This window comes from Perca fluviatilis, chromosome 8, assembly GCF_010015445.1.
Source record: "Perca fluviatilis chromosome 8, GENO_Pfluv_1.0, whole genome shotgun sequence".
In the NCBI taxonomy this organism is placed as follows: Eukaryota; Metazoa; Chordata; class Actinopteri; order Perciformes; family Percidae; genus Perca; species Perca fluviatilis.
In genome coordinates this window covers 40,720,276-40,741,752 of record NC_053119.1, presented here as the reverse complement: position 1 = coordinate 40,741,752, position 21,477 = coordinate 40,720,276, and the positions used below count along the sequence as shown (strand labels likewise).

The following is a 21,477-nucleotide window of genomic DNA, read 5'->3' as shown; positions in this document are numbered from 1 at the left end:
AGCGACGAGACGCGTTAAGACTGGCAACTACTTGCAATGAGCTGGTCTGCAGCCTTATAAAACCTGCCAGTTTTTACACCAAAATGAATAGGCCAGACGGTGAATCATGTCCATAGCAACGACTCTCTGTACCTTCGTTCTAACATCCGACAGGCTTTACTGTAGCTGGATATTATGTATTTGTAGCGTCTTCGAATATGAATGAGGATAGTGATAGGGCTGCACGATCTGGAGAAACATTCATATTGTCATTGTGATTTACAATACTGCGATATAATGGCATCATGAGTTTACCTGATTATCAAGGAAAATGCAGAAAAAAAGCTAACATTTTGAAATGTGTATCAGATGGTTTGTTACATTTTCATGTGAGATTTGATCGCGCAATTCTCGCATGATCACGTGATGTTGCGAGAGGTCAACTGCCGTGAGCTTTACAGCACCCCTCGCCAGTGGTGGAATGTAACCGTGTACATTTACTCCAGTACTGTACTTAAGTACAAATTTGAGGTACTTGTACCTTACTTGAGTCTTTTCTTTTCATGCCACTTTCTACTTCAACTCCGCTACATTTACAAATATTGTACTTTTGACTACATTAATCTGACAGTTTTAGTTACTAGTTACTTTATTTTTGCACACCATACACATGTACTTTATAAAATCTGATGTTTTATTATAAATTTAACTAACCAACAATATAACGGCCTACAAGTCCAGCTGAAGTGATTAGACCATTAAACACTTAGTTGTTTGACAGAACTGTTTTCGTCGTTTCCAGTTTCTAAAATATGAGGATTTGTCTGCATTGAGTACTTTTAATACTTTAAGTACATTTCCCTGATGATACATATTGTTACTTAAGTAACATTTCCAATGCAGTCCAATGCAATGTCTTCAAACACAGCACCGTCTAGTTGCCCATGCTTTGTGGGTGTGACTTGTCTGCCGTGTCATCACTGAGGGGTCACCAACGGATAATTTGACTCATCGACTTTCAGGGCGTAGCCCTAATAATTTTGCACGCATTTACATTTGTGATATATTTTGATATTGGAAAATATTGGGATATATTGATTTCAGCTCTATCTCTGACTGCTTGGTATTAATCTAAGAATGCAAAACGCTTTAGTTAGAGAAGTTACATTTTGAGTTCAATGTCTAGATTCTTTATAAGCATCAGCAGTGACGATGACCTGCATGCCAAGAATAACTTTATGCATAACTCTGTTAAATCCTGCTCTGATGTATAACCTAAAATATGTTACCAGCTTTGAAGGAGTGTGTTGGATGGATGAGAAGCCTGAGATGTGAGTGAGCAGGTGTGATTAAAGTGAAGCCCAGTGATGCCTAGGTTTGCATATATATCAACTTGTCTCATTAATTCCACCTTAATTGGACCACGGACAAGAGGCCAGTGGTACTTAGTGGTCGCCTTCACCCTTTTTTGTAATTTGGAAAGGCTGAGTGAGCACACTTTTAATCATCACCTTGTTCACATCTGGGACTCTGCTCGGCAAATTTGTAGGCAGTGAATAAAGTCTGATATGACAACTTGTTCTAATGCTAAAAACTTGTGCAATCCTGTGTGCCAGAAATACTGTATAAAACATATTTACAGGTGCCTATACTGTAGCTGTTATCTCCACCAATGTGTAAACCATGACCTAAATCCTAGTATCCATCTTACTGATTGTCATGATTGTTACACAGTATTACACAGTATGTTTGGCACATATTGCAGAACTGACAATAAACTTGACTTAGCTTGACTTTATTGGTGATATTGGTGGTAGAAAGCGCAGCTAGACTCTGTCACAGTCGGTCTTCGGCTGCAGTGACAGACGGAAAGCCCAAGGGTTGATGCCTGCGCAGTAGGCTCACGTTGACGTTGACACGTGTATCGGGTGCGATCTAGCATCTACCCTGCCCCAACTTGCATGTGACACTCATAACCATGTTGTCTCGTTGCTCTGATTTAATTGCATCCAGAGGCAATCTGCGCTGCAATAACGCCCAGTGGTATTTGAAAATGAACAGTGAGGTTCCAGACTAATATACATTTAGTGGCCATGCCAGGCTAAGCTGTTGGTGGTGAAGGAGTAATAATGGTCATCATCAACCTAAATGGTCATCATGTTCTATCTTAATAGTGTTCTTGCAGCTCTGTTGCAACAGTTTGGGGAAGACCTTTTCCTATTTTAACATACAAAATGCACTTTTGTATGCAAAGCCAGGTCCATAAAGAAATGCTTTTCCCAGTCTGTTGTGGAAGAACTTGACCGTCCTGCACAGAGCCCTGACCTCAACCCCATCCAAAAACTGGAAGCCTATCGCCAACATCGGTGTTGGGCCTCACTAATGCTCACTGAGTCATAGCTCTGCCTTGTTATTAACATGTCTTTGGGTTAAAAAAATATAATATAAAATAAAAATAATATAAGCTAAAAGAGCACATCTACCTCTCACAGTTTTTATGAACATGCTTCAACGATCACTTGTGTCATGCTGAGGTCTTGAGACATTATTAACCCGATCATTTACCATCATGCTAAGGCCACCAGCCACGGCAAAACACTACATCTTAGCCTCATCAACCAACATTTACACACCATGACTTATATTTAAATTGGCTCAAGCTAAATGGCACTGTTGGACCGTCCACCAGACGCACTGAAAAATACAACCAAATGTCCACTCTAGTGGGTGTGTTTAATGGTCCGCCCACAGGGGTGGATGCCAGCAGGCCAGACGGGCAGACAGTGTGTGGCTACCAGCAGTACACTGTGGGGTGAGGGGAGTGTTTGTCGGTCTCCTTCCTGAACCAAACGGCGAACCAGATGTCGAGGAGCAAAGCTCAGTGGAGCACGCGGAGGGGATTAATGGTTTCCTGAGCAAACTGCAGTCGCTTCCTTCAGAGACACATGGCTTTATTACAGCGGCCACTGAAAACAGGTCATAACTCAGAACCCCAACAGCTGATTGTCTTCCATTTTAATTTCTGACTGGGACTGGAGGTGTAAAGCCAAATTACGTAGAAATAAAGGGGTCATCATTCCCCAGAGGGAGAATTTTAGAATAGATCTTGATGAAAATCTATTGCCGATAACCTATAAAGCAATAAAGGGTTAACCCTTTAAGCCTACTTTTCTTTCACTTAACTCCATAGATGTATCTAGCCATAGGAAATACTTCAAGTTTTATGTGCCGAGAAGGGCTGTCACTTTTTTTTGCTTCATTTGATATTTCCATTGTATTGACAAACAGGATTCTAGGCTGTTGTTGTTGTTGTTGTTGTTGTCTATGCCAATGCAAAATGAAGAAAACTGGCAAAGTGTGCTGACCGGACAATCATGACACCAAACCATCTGAGAGGTCATAGGCTATGTGGAGGCATTTAAAATTCAACACCATTGATACATTTATTCTGGGTAAAGATACAGTAAGGCTGATTGATGACTTTGTAAAACCCAACTACCTTACAGCAATGTAAGCTTGTCATGTTAGCTTGTGATAATTCTGCCTCCAACCCAATGCGATGGAGAAAAACAGTGTCCCTGTTACTCTGGAATATCCACAGACCTAATTGGAAATTTTTATAGGAAATGTGTTCACACTGATGTCTCCAATTTATCTAGAGTAATGGGGACACTGTTCGGTAAGCTGGATCACCCATCTGCGTCAATAGTCAACGCTAAGTAAGATGACATAGTATGAAGAGCAACAATGGTAGGAAACTGTATAAACAAAGATGCTCTATAACTAAAGCTTCTAAAGCGTCTCTGGTATAAAGAGCGAAATTCTGCATAACAAGGAAGGCTGGGTGGGGGGTGGGTCGGACACCACGGGACTTTCACCCAGGAGACCGGTGTTCGTGTCCAGCATTAAAGCAAAAGTCATTGTTGACTTTTCTTTAATTACCTGGCTATGTAAGTAGGGATGTCACAATATGAGATTTAGACATCACGATTATTGTCAGGAAATATTCCTATTTTTCTGATTATTAATCAGGGAATTAAAAAGTGAATTAATCCAGGGCTTCACAAAGTCCGGACCAAGGTCCGCATCCGGAACCGTTAGTTTAAAGTTTTGGTCCACAAATGCTCCTGAACTGCCAATTTGAGGCGCTTTATTAGTGGATATGAGGCTGGAATGTCAGTTCCCTTTGACATTTTTACTGCTCTTAGTCTTAACGCAAGGTATTTTAACCCAAACCATAATCTTTTACTTAACCTGACCGAGTACTTTTGATGCCTAAACCTAACCAACTAACGTAACATAGAGTGATCATATTCGAAACTGATGCATTTATTGGATTGATAGACCACAAACAGATTCTTTATAACCAAGTTGTTTCCATTCAATCCATAAAACGTTACTTTTAGCCTTTACATCTCATTATGTTCATTTAGTAGCTATAGCTAACACTAGATTTTTTTCTGATTGTTGCTACCTTACAGACACTAAGGGAAATTTGATGAAGATGATGATCCTTGCCCGGCTACTATCTTTGTTCCATACAAATAACCCACTAATTAATGCAGAGTCATTTACTACCAGAGCTCACATTTCTATTTTAGTACCAATCTGTATTCAGTGACATTTCAAATCATTTTCTATTGATTTTGCTGAGAGCAATGGCCATTCAGTTTTTCTAATTAATAAAAGCTCAACTCACAAACAACTCATCTTGAGGGCAAAATGCTAAATCATTTCCCACACTTATGAAACTGTTGCCCCTGGTGTGCCACCCTGTATTTTAATAGACGTCCTCCATTAGTGGCCACAGCGAAGGCATTCAATAACCAATATGTCAGCAGCAGCATTCACTTAATGAATAGATCCCCTTCTCTCTAACACATCATGACATCCGCTCTGGCTCTGAACAAATTCTGATAATGAAGGCTTTTTTTCTGCAGTGATCACGTAAACACAAAAAGTGTGTCTTTTTTTGACAATTCAGGAACATATTAACATTATAACCACAGATATGCAACTCTTTATTGCAGATGCTGAGATGAAGACGAACGACGAATATTGCATACACAATGACACTCCATAAAAATAATATGTAATAATACGCATGCAGAGATGTGTGGAACGTGCAGTTCCTTCCAGACTGACTCAGACAATCACACAGGACAGCCAGCATCCAGGCTGGCATTTCAAAGTTGATGGGCGACATTAATAGATAACACACACATTGATAGAACAGAAATATGTGTGATCACAGGACATGCTGTTATGCTCCATTTCTTTCTGCTTACAGTAATATTAACCAATTCAGGGTGGGATTCACCTAAAAATCACCCAATCAAATCGTATCTTTTTGTTGTTAAGGATCCAAAAACGTACTAGGGAGTTACAACATTTGTTCGAATGTACTGGTGTTTTTGAACACTGGATTGTCTCCTGGGCTACAAGGAAACAGGGGGCTGAAATTATAGCAAAATATAAATATGGGATCAACAAGTTATTGGTAATCTTGTTGTAAAATTGTATCATGTACTTGAAGAATTGCAGAAAAAAATCAGTGCAGCCACTTTCTGAACCTAGTAAACAAAGGACATCTGACCCTAAGCTAGCGTCTACAAGCTAAATGTAATTAAACGGTCCCAAGCTGTAATGTAATTATTGTTCAGTTTTACCAACCCTTTAGCATACAGTTTTATTTGACTGCAGGATTTATGAATGCTTTTAAGTGCGTAAATGCAGATCCCAGAGATCCATTTTCGTCAATCTAGTATCACATTTAAGGCCAACAATATGCCGTGTTGTGATTAGTCTTAAGTTTAAGTCTAAGAGAAGCTCATCTGTACAACTACAACCCAAAACAACTTGGGCATGGTGTAACTGGGAGCACAAGAGGTTTGGCAAAGCTGATTTAACGGGCTGTATTCGAAATACTGAGAAAAAACAGCAGGCTGCCTCCACACAGCTCTCACAGACCCTTCCCCAATACCTGAAATACCTACGTTTTTTCGCGGGTACATGCACTAACATGCACACACGGCCAAACCGTTAATCAAAAAAATAGAACAGAGAAGTTCAGATTGCGACACACAGAGGAAGTGTGACTTCATTCTCTGCTCAGGATGCCATTACTCCACTGTATCTTTATATCTTTACATAGCAATATTTGTTTGCTGCTACATTAATGTTCTGAATGTCGAGTACAGTCCCTTCAAAGACATAATTATTTGTGGTGTCTGGTTTTGATGTGTATATAAAAACGTTAAAAGGATAAAAGGGATGAGCAAACTGCTGATGCTGTAAAAGGCTCACTGACACAGTGTGTCACCTGGAATAGGCTGGCACCAAATGGTGTTGAGGGAATTTTTCAGTTTTCAGGGTCTGGCTTTGTTCCCAGCCTAATTCCCAGTATCTGTTCCAGTATGTTATGATTTAAAAAAAAATTCTGAATAGAAATTTTTCAGATGACAGATGGACTACTCGTCGTGTTGCAGGTTTGCTTAATAACTTCATGATGACTTCTCATTGGATCTGGGGGCTTTTGCCCACTGCTGCAGAATGAATATGTGAAACACTGGACTGACTGATTGACAGAATGGAACGGATGGACGGGAAATGCCATAGATAAATCCACACAGGCTGGAAAAAGGAGAGAGCTGTGTGGCACGGTATGGTACGTAATGTAGGTAGGTACAGTGGCATCACGATCCTACGTACATGGTCTGCAGGAGGCTCTGTGGAACCGTGCAGCCAGCCTTGGGAGGGAAGTTCCAAAACAATCCAGGCCCCATCTAGCAGTGGGTATAAAAATACAAGAGACAAGATCTACTGTACTGGTGTTGGTGCATTGCAGGTGCAAAGGCAGTAATATGATTCACAGAATTATAAGAAGAGACTCCATGCAATACAACTACACAGAGCAGACAGAGGATATCATTAGGTAGAGAGAGAGAGATGAATAGGATCCTGTGGAACTGGCCATAAGGGAGAGAAATGTGAAGGTTAACAAAATAAGAAGACTGTTCTGTGGTCGAGTGATTGCCACTGTCAAAGTTATTAAATCTCAAAATCAATAACAAATCCAGTGTGAGGTCTTTAAAGCTACATACGCCTCTAAGAAGTGCAACACATACTGCGATTTCCATGAATATTACTTTAGTCCTATTTCCCAACAGAAACAAGGAAGCTAACTAATTAGATTAAAAGAAACATTGAGCTAAGAGGAACAAATATTAGCATGCAAAACACAGTAATAACACTGCTTTTCCAGTTGCAGTGCCAAACTTCATTGTTGAAAATGCCAGTGGGTGGGAGGGGCTGGCAGCATGAAAATGGGGTTTGGGGACTTCAAGTTGTTCCAAAAAAGAAACACAGAGCTAGCCTTGCATGCCAGAAATCTCAGAAACATCTAAATCAATGACTCACGAGTAATGATCAGCAACTGTATGAATCATAAAAACACATACAGTATTAGGGCGCTTTCCCACCTGAGCTGTTTGGTCCTTTTTATCCGAACCCTGGAGTTTTTCGTTGGATGGTTTGGTTGGTTTGGGGTGGTGTGAACACTCAATCAAACTCTGGTGTGGACCAAAACAACCAAACTCTGGTCTGCCTGAAAGTGTGGGTCTCGGTTTGCCTTCAAGTGCACTTGAGTTTGGTTCATTTTAGGTGAAAACTCCATCTGACCCAAATATAGGAAGTGAACCAAAAACTGCATTTACTAGTTTTTATTTATTTATTTGCATTTTAAAATTAATTCAAACTTGCACACAATATACAAACTTAACAGATGATAACTTTCATATCCATAACTTATGCTCATATCTCACATGATAATCTCTCTCTCATTATGGCCTGCCCTCTTCTTCCTTGCTGTCGGTCAGCTGCTCAAATTGTTCGCCTTCTTCTAAATTATTAAAAAAGACTAAAGCAAAACCAGAAAACCCAAGACCACATACATTTGGTGTTGCTCCATTACATCTGAGACCACGAGGTGCCGGCGAGTTTCACTCAGACATTCTGTCCAATAGGCGACCGTGAGTCAACTGTGTGACATTGGTTTACAATCTTTGGTGCACTTGACAAAGTGCAGTGTGAATGCTAACCGAGCTGAACCAAACTCCACGTCCGAATCGCACCGGGTCTACCGAACTACAGGTGTGAAAGCACCCTAAGGATCCTTAAAGTAGTTAATATACTGGACATAGTTAAGACCTCAGTAATTGTCTCTTTACCCTTAAAATCAAACTGAAAACGGAAATATTCTATGAATGGCGATACCCTTTTCCATTTTCAACAAGCCTGCTGTCACTGTCAAATGTTGTGACTTAAGTCTCTTAACAACTTTCAACATTTAAGAAAACCAGTCGTGCTGTTAAACTTGTATTCCACTCAGAAAGTGAAAGCCCTCCAACTAGCTAGTTAGCCTACCTCGCTAAATTTAGCAAATTCATTTAGCCCTGATTCCTACTTGATGTTACTTTTTCTTCATTTTATTTCAAAACCTGCAGAGTCACTTGCTGCTGTTCATCTTGCTTTATAGAAATAGAAAGGAGGGTGGTCTTCAGCTGTCTCCTTCATGAGTCCAGTCATGGTGAACTGTCAAAACCGACAGCAACAGGTAGCCCTGTAACCTAAGCACTCACACGCATGTTACCAGCTGATTCGAATCAATGGAATTGAGATGATATGTTACAGTAACATATAGGGGGCGCTGTCACTGGAGAAAACTTAAAGAAACTTGTCCTTGAAATTACAATTTTGAGTTTTTTAAGTAACATTTTTCTAGCAAAAATATAGGCCTATATAATTTAAGTTTGACTTCAATTCTAGTTTCTTGCACACTCAAACTTGTGGAGGATTCTGGTAAATAGTTAGCTACTGCTATCCAAAAATTCTAAATGAGCAGTGATGAAGTGAAGCTAATGTAAGAACAAAAGCAGGAGTGTATTGCTCTTTGTAAATCTATTTATAAACCCAGAGCTGAGAAACAGACCTGCTCCCAAAGGGAAGGCAGGCTCAGCTTTAGTGGCTGGTTTATGTACTGAAGGAGCAGCACAGCAGTGACAAAAACCAAATAAGTTTTATGGGTTTGAATGTGCAAATATTTCCTGCAAGGAAACGAAAAGGGGAGCGTAGTTCTGGATGCTATGGAGAGATTATGTAAGGAGGACCAAACTAAAATGGGACATTACAGTGTTGCTATTACAAAGGCTTTGAATGGGATACAATAGTTGGCTACATGTTGACGTTTCTGCTGATAGTTTAGTTCTGGCCTGACCCAATCAAGCACTTTGAAAATACAAAATTCAATACAAAAATACAATAATTGTGAGTCTTATGAGATTTATTTGTAGTATTTCCAATAAAAAAACATGACTATTCAGGTAGAATTCAGGCGCTTTAACATATTTAAGTGTCTTACTGGGTCTAAGGCTACATTCAGACTTAATGCTCAATTCCGATTTTTTTCCAGATCAGATTTTTACGACGTCACGCAAAATAAACCCATGGATGTATTCAGAGAACCAAGGAGATGTAATTGTTATTTAGTGCTAGTAGCTACCGATAGCTACTAGCCAATAGCCGGCAGTTCGGGAACAGAGACGGTAATAACGTTATAGCCACGTTACAGGCGTTACAGCATCCAGCCCTCGGATGTATCATAAGATAATACAAATAATGAATCATGGCGGGCGGAAAAGGGACGAAAATGTAGAAAAACTGCATGAACCTCTAAAAAAGGTAGCTAATTCAATGTATTCGTACCCAAATTGGTCCAAAAGTTGAGCAGGAAAACAGAGAACTCATCTTGAATGTATGTTGCTTAAAAATGTTTTGCAATCGGCAATCGTTCTGGACCTCTGACCTGGAATAAAGATCAGATGCGGACCTTTCAGTGATACGTTTGAGAAGCCCTGCTCTAGCATTAATTCCGACTGTCCAGACTCTGATCCGACCTGTAACGGAATTGGACCGGCCCAAATCAGAAAAGATCGGATGTCATGTGACTCAGGCTGTTTACACTGTCATGAAAAAATCATATATGAGCAAAAACAAAAATCGGAATTGGGTCACTTTTGCCTGCAGTCTAAACGTAGCCTAAGAGCACCCAACTGCTTTATTTTCTGCCATTATACCGTCATGCATTACAGCCTCAGTCTTTCAGGAGTTGCCAGCAGCATTCAGCAAATACAGGCAGATTCGGGGCACCGCTAACACAAGCCTGCACCAAATTCAATCAACTTTTATGACTTCCACCTACTCTACGTTCATCATTCACTCAACTTGGTCTGCTGCAAACCAAACATTATTTTCTTTAGTGCACACTGTTCCCTCCTCTCTGCAGTTAGATGCCCCTTTAAACTTAGGTCTGCGGTGTTTACTGTTTGAGTTGTGTTCATAAGCACTGCTGTAGTGGCTCTAGTGTAAATGGCACACTTTGTTTTCTGTGGGGACAATAAATTCAACCTGTCGACATGCTATTCACTCCAATGCAGAGGGTGTGTGTGTGTGTGTGTGTGTGTGTGTGTGTGTGTGTGTGTGTGTGTGTGTGTGTGTGTGGTGAAGTAAAGTATAGAGTACAAAGCCCTCAGCAGCAGTATTCACACACATTGTGCCAAAACGCTTGTCCTCATTTTAACATCCTCCTCCTGTTGTCCTCTAACACAAAACAGCTACGGCATATGGGTGCTTAATTCTTATACTTTTTTTAGACAGTTAACATATTCTGCCCATGTCAGTTTCACAAAGACTCTTAGAGCCTTGATTTTGGTACGAAAAACACTTGAGAACGACTGTTTCACACACACATTTCCAGACAAAAAACTGTTAAAAATCATGCTCCAGACAGATAAAGCTTTACTGTACCTGTGGTGTAGTTCAGATCTTTTCCAGTCGGTATAGTCTGGTTTAGCTGCTTTTCTGCTCTCTGTGATAGTGTGTGCGTCCCTCAGGCTGCTAAGGATTGGAATAGTGTGCGTCGCCGTGTGTGTCTGTGGGTGTACTAAACAAAATGAGAGAGAGAGAGAGAGAGAGAGAGAGAGAGAGAGAGAGAGAGAGAGACGCAGTCTTCCTCTCTCTACTGTATCTCTCTTTCTCTATCTCCCTCCCCTTGCTGATGATAAACAGAGAGCACGTGGCTTCACCAATGATGCAGCACACTGAAGATCACAGCACCCAGAAGTAAGGTGGGGAAAGAAGTGACAAAGGGAGGAGAAGAAGGGAGGAAACAGACTTGATGAAAAGAAGAACAAAGGGGGCAAGTTGAGAAGAGGAGACAAGAAAAGGAAAAAGGGAAAGAGTTGAGTCTGGCTGGAAAAGAGTTGTGTGTACAGTATGTGCGTGGATGTTTGTCCTGTGTGTGTTCATCTTGTTATTGAAAGCAGGGCACTGCAGCTCTGAGTTGGCGAATGCCTGCTTTGAAATTACTCATGCTTTTAGAAAAAAGCATAAAAATGGAAATAAATTCATTCAACTCTGAAAGAAAATATCCTCTTCTGAGCATCCAATTTTGACACGAAATTACTCCATATCAGCTCCCAGATATCCTCACACCCACACACACACACACACACACACACACACACACACACAAACACACCCACCCACACACACACACACATACACACACACACAAAACACACACACACACACACACAAACGCACGCACGCACGCACGCACGCAAGCACACACACACATGGGCATACCAACACAACAGCCCACAGGCAACCAGAAGAGCTTTGTTGACTGGTTAAAGCTACCGTCAAAGGAACAGACCATGTTTGGGCAACTGGTGCATGAAATGATGGTAACACTGATCACTGATAGCAACATCATCCATGTGGCTCAGTTATCTCACTGACTTCAGCAATCCATGACAAAGCTTTAGCAGAGACTGCATTGAATATACTATGTGTATAAGAGGAGATATTTTAGTACAAAGCTCTAAACATGTAAACCTCTCGTGGACTTTCGACCCTTGATTTCCAGATCAGTTCCCTGCACTGCCAGTTTGTTTGAGAGTGGTTGTGGTGGGGAGTTTAGTTGGTGTGGCCTGATGTGCCCAACCCGTTCTCACTCCCAACTCGTAAAATACTGATGCTTGGTCAGTGGCTCTCAGCGCCAGATACCGACACAAAAATCACGTTTAGCGTCTGTACGGGACGCACCGGGCAGAGACGCAGCTGGGCCGCAGCGCTGTAAGATGACGTAGTATTAAGAGAGACAATGGTAGACAGTAGTATGAAAGACTGATATTCCTAGCTAGACTATCTGTCCAATCTGAGTTTTCTGTTGCACGACTAAAACCACTTTTGAACGTACACATGTTCCACCAAAACAAGTTCCTTCCCGAGGCTATTTAGCAGAGGCACCGTGGCTCCGTCCAGAGCTTAGCACCGCCCAAGACAATTGTGATTGGTTTAAAGAAATGCCAATAAACCAGAGCACGTTTTTCTCCAATCCAGGAATGCTGTGTGGACTAGCCAGACCCTCCTCCGCAACGCTGACCATCGCCCTGGGCGGCGCTAAGCTCTGGGCGGAGCCACGGTGCCTCTGCTAAATAGTGTGAGGAAGGAACTTGTTTTGGTGGATCATGTGTACGTTCAAAATTAGTTTTAGTCGTGCAACAGAAAACTCCGATTGGACAGATAGTCTAGCTAGCTGTCTGGATTTACCCTGCAGAGATCTGAGGAGCAGTTAACCATAGTCCTCACAAATCCACCGGAGGTTAGAACAACAACACAAAGGAAGCGGAAGGTAACAGATATCCGGCTGTAAAATGAGGGACATTCAGCGTAATTTTCGGCGCCACCTGAACAATCCGGGAAAGGAAACGTTGTTGATATAACCTATGCACAGTCCAAATGCACAAGCAAAAAAAAAAAAAGATTGCTAGATGATTCTGTTGTTTGCCATCCTGATAACGTTTCGGAAATGTGCATGTAAAACCTATTTTTCAGAGTTGGGGAAACTCAGCCCTGTCTTTGTTTCAAGGGAGCCATCTATCCATCTGTTCATCCATCCATCCCACCATCCCTCCCCTTCCCTGCCCTGTACGTATTTCTTTTTTTCTCATGGACAGTGTGACCTACTTAGCACACTACAATCTGACTGACTACACAGCAGCTCACCCAAAACACTCTCTGCTATCTAACTTATCTTCATCTAACAGCATCTAATAACAGCCCTGGAGTTTAATCTAATTTAAATGTATTAGATTTAAATAGATGTATGGCTCAACCCTTCATTAGATAAGCATATGCTGTACCATGTTGTTGAGCATTTAATATGATTCGGATAGAATTGTCAATAGCATATCTGTGTCACATTATATAATATGTATTTCACATTGTTGCGCACACATTTAGAGCATTTTGTGCAATAATTACATGGCAATCACCTTGAAGCTTGCAATGAGATTATCTGTCTTGAAATAAGCAACTTTGCCATTTTTAAGGATTAAAAAAAAGAAATTCTAAGTTCTCCCTCCCCTGGCAAGTATCATAATTCTATGATGTCGAGTGTATTGCAGTTTTTTTATTTGGCAATAATGGTAAATGGTGTTACAGAGAGTAATCACTTTCCATTTGTTTAGTTGTGGCCAGTTAGGTACAGGTATAAAAGATGATATTTTCCCAGAATGTTTTTTTTCATTTTCTGTGAGAAATGACAAATAGGATACTGCTGTTTATGGGGCTTGAGGAAAAAGATGTCAGCATTGAATGCCTGTGTGGCGCTGTTAGGAAGCATCAATTGATACTGTCATTGGCTTAGTGACTTCTGTGAGTCTGTCAGGGACCAAGCAGTAAGACAATTTGGAAGAACAGGAGTTTGTTTGAAAAAAGTGGGTTTTTATTTACCCAAAAGTGCACAAACAATATAAGACCAAGAACTTAATACATAAACTTCAAAAAAAAAAAAGGTCAACTCAATATAACTTAAACCAAAAATATCTACAACAAAAAATAAATGTGTACCACAAAAGACTGCCCTCCATGAATGAGACAAAAATAAACCTATATACTAACTGGGCCAAACCAAATAACACACAGGGAAAACTGGAAAATGGACATAATTGAAACTAATACAAATAAACCCAAACTAAACCTAAATCCCCCCTCCAGCATGGCATCTGATGGTACGGCCCAATTGGCAGGCCATAGTATATAACAGTCCTTCACCCTTGGCCACGCCTTTTCTGCATCAGGAAGGACCTCATCGCCAGCATGGTAACAAAGACAAAAATAATGATGAATATAACAAAAACCTTACAATGTAGAAAAGAGTGTATTTCGTTTAAACCATATAAAGCTAAAGGAAATAAATGTGGATTATGAATTAACCAAACAATGTAATGTGTTTGTTTTAATGTTGAAATTGTTTGGAGTGTGACTGACTGCACAATGAATTAATGTGTACTAAAATCATGGGGTGAAATTGTGTACCATATTACCATTGCTGGCGGTTTAACCTGTGTGGCTTAGGCCATCACAGAGTCACTGTTTTGGACTGGGCCTCTCTTACTCTGGCCTGTCAGGATGGCAGAATGAGTCAGGGAGCTGGACGATAGGTCACAAGGAACATCATGATTATGAAGTGATGGACAACCCGTTCTCACTCCTAACTCCTAAAATATGGACGCTTGGTCTGTGGCTCTCAGCGTCAGATACTGACGCAAAAATCACCCTTTAGCGTCTGTATGGAACGCACCCCTGTAAGATGACATAGTATTAAGAGCGACAACACAGGACTTTCACCCAAGAGACCGGGGCTCGTGTCCCGTTCTTGTCCCGTGTTTAACCCCACCCACGATCTTTTCCTAAACTTGAAAAACTGTCCTGTTTTTGTGACGCATGTCAGTTAAACTTACGTCCCGACCCAGAGCGTCAATAAGTGACACCAAGAGTCCCGACCAAGCACATCTAAATGTGATGCTAAAGGAGAATTTTTGTGTCAATAACAAATGCCAAAATTACCTGACCAAGCATCGCTTTTTGATGCGATGGGAGTGAGAATGTGTTCTTCCGGAAGTAAAAATCCCATTCATTTTCTCCCTAGGGTTTTTGATTCTCAGCCATAATGTTTAAACCATCCCTAGATAGTCTGACCATGAGCGCCAAGGTTGTGTCTCTAGGAAATTAACCTTGTTTTAAGAAAAAAAATGTGATCTTATGGAGAAATACTACAGTATCCACAATCCTAAATTTAACAGTTACATCTGTGATTGGTGGAACTTGCTGTTGCCATGGTAATGTTTACCGCACCCGCAAACGGCTAGAGCAAGCTTCTACAATTGAAGTCTACCAGTACTTGCTCATTGCATACTTCCTTTGTACAGTACATGAAGCTATTGTCATGTGTGTATCTTAGTCAGACTCTAGCAACCACTAAACCACAAGGCCAGCCTACAGTGAGGCTGGAGACTGTTCTGTAACTAGACAGCCACAGGCTCAATCTCTGCAATCTCCCAATGTGTCCGTTGTAGAAGAAAATAAATTACCGAACAGTTTTAGTCTCATTTTATCCTGATATCCTCTTTCCTGTTCACTGATTAGGTTCCTATTATTTTCTCTGATCAACAACTTTTAGTGTCTCCTGTTTTAATTAAGTCTGTCTGCCTTTGGTCTAGTTTAGTGTTAAAAACAAAGCATTTTACTTTGGTCACTGGGAGTGAGACCTTTTGTTCAGAGCCCAGGTTGGCTCCAGCGGAGTTTACACCTCGTTTAAACAACGGACCTTTTTTCAATAGTTTGAGCAGACCGTATTGGCTCTCTGCAAGAGTTTTGTGAGGGAATGTCATCTCAGCCTTTTATATTATGTTGCTTTCTGTAACCTTGGATAAAACCCTGACCAGGAAACCCATTCTGGTCAGAGAGAATCCTACAGCTTCTTGTGAGCTTCTGTCTGCACTGCGCAGTGAATAAAACTCATCTGAACCACTGAATTGGACCCGAGATAACTTTTACTTCCACACCGTCAACAGGTGTGTATCCTGTAAAAATGGCCTGGAGCAAAAGACTGACATCCCACCAGTGCGCTGCAAATAGCTTAGACCAGGGGTCTTCAACGTTGTTTAAGCCCAGGACCCCTTATCTGAGAGAAGGACGAAGCAGGGACCCCCTACTACATATTTTATCAAATTAAGTTGCAAATTAACTGGGCCTACAATAAAAGCCTCAAGCCTTTATACATTCCTTTTTACTGCATAAAAAAACTAAGCTATAAAAATAATTGTTATGATTTTATAACAGGTGTTTTAGTGTTAAACATACATGTGACAGTGAATCCTTAGTGAACTGTATCTGTGGATGGCTACCTTGGTGACTACCTCACCTATAGGCCAGTAAGCCTATCATTCATGTTTTTTTCACAAATAGGCTGATTTATATTTGCTAATAATATGTTGGATTCATATAAAGACATTCATTTTTGAAAAAACGTTCAAAAGTTGCAAAGGAACTCCCTTCGTTCATTTTGCAAGATGATGGTCTAGTACCGAAACATTACCTACTATTAAATTTATTCTTTGCAAGTTTGCGTGAGTTACTTATCCCCCTCCAAATCACCTGTCTCATGTAAAAAATTGACAATAATTTGACGGCCCCTCTGCAGTAACTCTAAGGGTCCCTATAGGGGCCCTGGACCTCCTGTTGAAGATCTCAGCTTTAGATTATAGTGTCAGCTGAATGCATAAATTATGAAATAAAATTGTGAAAGTAAAGTTTTTTCAGAGAAAAACTGACTACCTACTGCAAATGACATGCACTGCTACGTGACAACATTCCTGTGAGATAGAATACAAGTCTGAAGAACGAGAGATGAGAAGCTGTCATAAACCCTCTGACGACCGGCAGCAGCTTTCTCTGACATGTTTGTGTCATCTGGAATCATTTGATATCTGTTGACACATGTCACAATCTCTTAGATCAAAGTCTACCAATTGTCTCGTTTGGCTGCCTGGCAAATCACGACACGGTCTTTCTCTCATAGGAGACCAGTTTTCCACTACCGTCAGAGTCATCCACAGTGATTCAATGTGACAGTTATGTAATGTGAATTAAAACCTCATTAACATACTACCAAATATAAAACAGTCCAGTCTACTGAAAACAATATTACTCATCCAAAGAGACAAGTTTGACTTTTGTGTTTAGTGTGTCTAGAGCTCTACACTGAGATGTGTGTGTGTGTGTGATATATATATATATATATATATATATATATATATCACACACACACACAGTGCTGCTCATAAGTTTACATACCCATGCTAAAATTGACTAAAAAGAGGAATAAAAAAAATCATCTTTTGGAAATTGATCTTAATGCCTTAATTAAAAAAAATGAGGAAAAATTCATCCTTTTAAGGACACCAATTTTCTTCGTGAATGAATAATGTATCATGAATAAATAAATGGTCTTCCTTAAAATACAGGGGGCACAAGTATGCATACCCCTATGTTAAATTCCCATAGAGGCAGGCAGATTTTTATTTTTAAAGGCCAGTTATTTCATGGATCCAGGATACTATGCATCCTGATAAAGTTCCCTTGGCCTTTGGAATTAATCATCACATACCTTTCACCAAACCTAGAGATTGGCATGGTTTTATGTCGGTTAGCCTAATAGCTGGTTTGATTTGCATTGAGAGAGGATTTTATGGAAAGTAGCCCATGCCAATGGGAATATAACATAGGGGTACTAAGGCCCCCTGTATTTTAAGGAAGACCATTTATTTATTAATGATACATTATTCATTCACAAAGAAAATTGGTGTCCTTAAAAGGTCGGATTTTCCCTCATTCTTTTAATTAAGGCATTAAGATCAATTTCCAAAAGATGATTTTTTTTTTTTATTCCTCTTTTTAGTCAATTTTAGCATGGGTATGTAAACTTATGAGCAGCACTGTATATATACATATGGGAATATTTTGAGTTCTGGTGTTGAGGAGGTTTTGTTGGCCATTGGGCTGGTTTTGTCATACAGACCTGGCAACCCTGATCAGCTGTGGCTTTTTTGTGTTTAGTGCTAATTAGCCAATATTAGCATGCAAACATTGCTAAACTAAAATGGGGACCATGGTTAACATTATACAGGCTAATATCAAATAAATCAGCATGCTAACATTGTCAATGTGAGCATGTTAGCATGCTGTTGTTAAGCATTAAGCTTGAAGCACAATGCTTCCTTTTATTCAAGCTCATCTCACTAATAGATCAGTCTTTTGCTTTTCTCATTCCATACTGATAATTACCTTCTATGTATTGTGACAACCTGGAAAATATCACCATTATAAGTTTTATTGGATTTCTTTGGCTTTGTGGAATTTGAGACTGTGGGATTTTGGTTAATAGTTTTTTTTTACTGTGGGATTTTGAGTGCTTTGATTATTTTTGTGTTAAATATATGAACATTTGATTTGACCCTATGTTGATTTTTGCTGGGCTTAACTTGAGGTCATTCAATGTGTATACCGTGTACCTTTTAATATGTACACGCTTGTGTGGTTTGATTTTATATCCTAACAAACTACAACTGACATAAAACGTTACCTAAGACTATCTTAGATGACAGCAGAGAGACCTGGCTGGCACCCCTTGACTAAATAAAACTTTCTTCAAACGGATTAAAATAAAGTCAAACTGTCACAGTACGGTATGCTGTAGAAAGGACAGCCATACAACTAATAGTGTTTTTAGTCTGTTGACCTGTATATAATCTGTGTTCTTTTATGTTTTCCAAAGATCCACCACATGGCTTAGACAACCCACCCTGGACTCAAACCCCTTACTCACCAACAAATCATGACTTTATACATTTATAGCTGTTCTTTAAAAAGAGTAAACCCAATCACACTAATACACTATAGACAGGGATTTAAAACTTACATGGGCCAGTCATAAAGCCAACCCCCTGGCATGTCTGTCCCCAATGTCCATTCCCATTGATCCTGTCTAAAAAGCCCTCACTTAGTGCACTAATGCCCCCGGAGCCCTGAGTGTGTCTACTGCCAACAGACAGACAGACAGACTGACCCCCGGGAGGACTGAGCTGCTGTCATTATTATTATCATTATTATGACTCATCGGCCTGTTATACCGTGAATTGGCCTCTGTAGATTTCTTTAAGCGTGAGCGTGTGTTTGTGTGTAATACAGAGATACAAAACAGGGTAATTGAATGAGATGGGGACGAAGGAGGGAGGGAGGGAGGGGGGGAGGGAGGGAGCGAGTGAGTGAATGACTTGTACTAGTGTATAATGTTTTAAATGGCAACCTACAGACAGAGCCAGGCATTTTGTTGTCATCCATAGAACAGACATATGGAGTTAGCAGTGAATGCCCTGCAGCGTAAAGAGACCATAATAAGATTATGATATCATATATCATATTATGATATATGATCTGGGAGGGATGATGCAGTTTATTCATTAAAAGAGTACTCTACTGATTTAACATTGCACTGCGATGACATTGTTACAGTGCACTGACGGCGATAAAAAACAAAAGTGCTTTGAGGCCTTATGTAAGTTATTAGAATATATTGTTGTATCATTATGATAATATAACTATAGCCTAGTTGGGGGGCCCAGGCGGGGCCTAAGTCGCTCCTGGCTGACCTAAGAAACATGACTTGAGGCAATTTGTCAGATCAGAACACCAGCTGAATCTGTGTTAAAGTTTCTGGATTAAATTCCAGTTGGTTACCAAATGGAAGCTAATTAAGGTCAATGTTTATATATGCTGTGTGTGTAAATTTATTTTACAGGTTTGTAGTTTCTTACTAATTTCCCAATACAGCCATCAAGGTTTCCTGGGAACAACTATCTAATTTGACACTGATCATATTACTGGAAACTTTGTTTTCCATTAACATTTTTGAATTTTTAGAAAAAGTCTCTATTGGTTAGACTACACTTGCAATCAAATTAATTAATTTGAGGTGTACCAATTCAACACTATGTACATTTTCCATATGATAACTAGAAAATGACATAATTTCTTTCTAAAAACAACATTATTGTTGACAGCTCACTGGCGTTGCTTTCAAAGGTATCTCCACGTACCTACGTACGTACCCACTGAAGCATAAATTGGCCTTTAAACGCAACTTACAACTCTAAGTGGTGGTGTAACTGGTGCGTGACCACCGAAGGCTTGAGTCATGTGGATGTCCGGACAGTGTTGCTGTCTTTAGATATCACACAGTCTAATATTAAAGTCTGTAGAAGTAGAAACCACAACAGAGACGTTAGTTCTGAGACAGAACAAAAACAAACAATGTACTAACGTTATTTTAACTATTGCACTTCATTCAAAATGTAACCTTTACATTAAATACATTTTCTATTTATTTGCTGTACGAAAGGAACCATGAGTTTACTATGAATTATGCATTAACCATGCATCGTGAACACAGCATATATTTGACAGCACTTACAACTACATTCTGCAATTATGACACAAACAGACTCGCGAGGTGAAAACATTACTTGTGGTTCAGCTGGTAATCACGAACATGTATATATCGATACAAAAGGAGAAGGATGCATCCGCAATCTTATCATATCAGCTCTATTTCACTTCCATGCAATCTTACAACTCTGTCCGAACACATGCATCACTATTGCATAGTCCAACACATATATCACCAGCTACCAAATAGCTGCCTATTTTTTCCTGCCGGCTGCCTGCCACCTGCTACAGATAATGAAGCGAGGCTTCAGAGTGATGGACTCCCTCCTCCTCCCAGCCCTGACAACATGGCATTGTATGAGCTGTTGCTCTTGTGCCAACGCAGGGGGGGTTGAGGGGGAGAAAGCACTCATTTGGAGAGCATAGCGGGGGCATTGCTTTAGATACAGCTAATCCTCACACCTCATCGCCAAGATGTGGCTGGCTGCTGCAGTGCTCGCCTCAGCCGCCGCTCCCTGTCTCTTTCCTCTCCTCTCCTCTTTCTTGACATTCAGTCCCTCTCATGTTGTCTTTGTTCTCATCTCTGTGCCCGCTTCTCTTTCTCTTCTCCTCATGCACTTAGCCCTTCTCTTCTGGGCCCAGTTTAAAAAAAAAGTAATCTGGATCAAATTGATCAGGATTTGGAGATCCCATGTTTTGCTATCCAGGATCACCTCCATCTTACTTTTATGCCAGTTTTTTGCCGGTGGGTAAACATTAAGCTCAGGGGACTGGCGCCGTTCATCTGCATGTACAGCAGTACACAGAAAATCATCTAATTCACCTAAAGCTAGCGCTAGCTAGACAACTTGGTTGGCAAGGTGCTACCAAGACATTTTTAGGCGACCAAAATGTTCCAATTAACTTTGATAAAGTGAAAGCACTGTCGTTTCCTGCTTTTCTTTTTCCTTTTTCTAGCTTTTTTTTCGGTTCAGGCACCGGTTTTAAAAGTATCGCTTTAGCACCTGTATCAGGGGAAGAAAAACAATATCCAACCCTGCTGAGAATAGAAATGCTGGCTGCACAATGTCTCCACAATGAGAGAGA

General features: G+C 40.3%; 1 protein-coding gene across 5 annotated transcripts in view; it reads right to left on the bottom strand.

The window, feature by feature from the left end:
* The window catches only part of ndrg4 (NDRG family member 4), a 71,393-nt gene extending 60,399 nt beyond the window's left edge, over nt 1-10,994 (bottom strand). For 2 of the 5 annotated variants that reach the window (XM_039807839.1, XM_039807842.1), the window contains exons 1-2: nt 10,843-10,989; nt 6,691-6,764 (exon numbers count right to left, since the gene is read on the bottom strand). In XM_039807839.1, the coding sequence (XP_039663773.1) occupies nt 6,691-6,764 (74 nt within the window). In that variant the 5' untranslated portion in view covers nt 10,843-10,989. Of the gene's footprint in view, nt 1-6,690; nt 6,765-10,842 lie in introns of all 5 variants that reach the window. The other 3 variants (XM_039807841.1, XM_039807843.1, XM_039807840.1) reach the window with 2 other exon arrangements.
* Between the last annotated feature and the right edge of the window lie 10,483 nt (nt 10,995-21,477).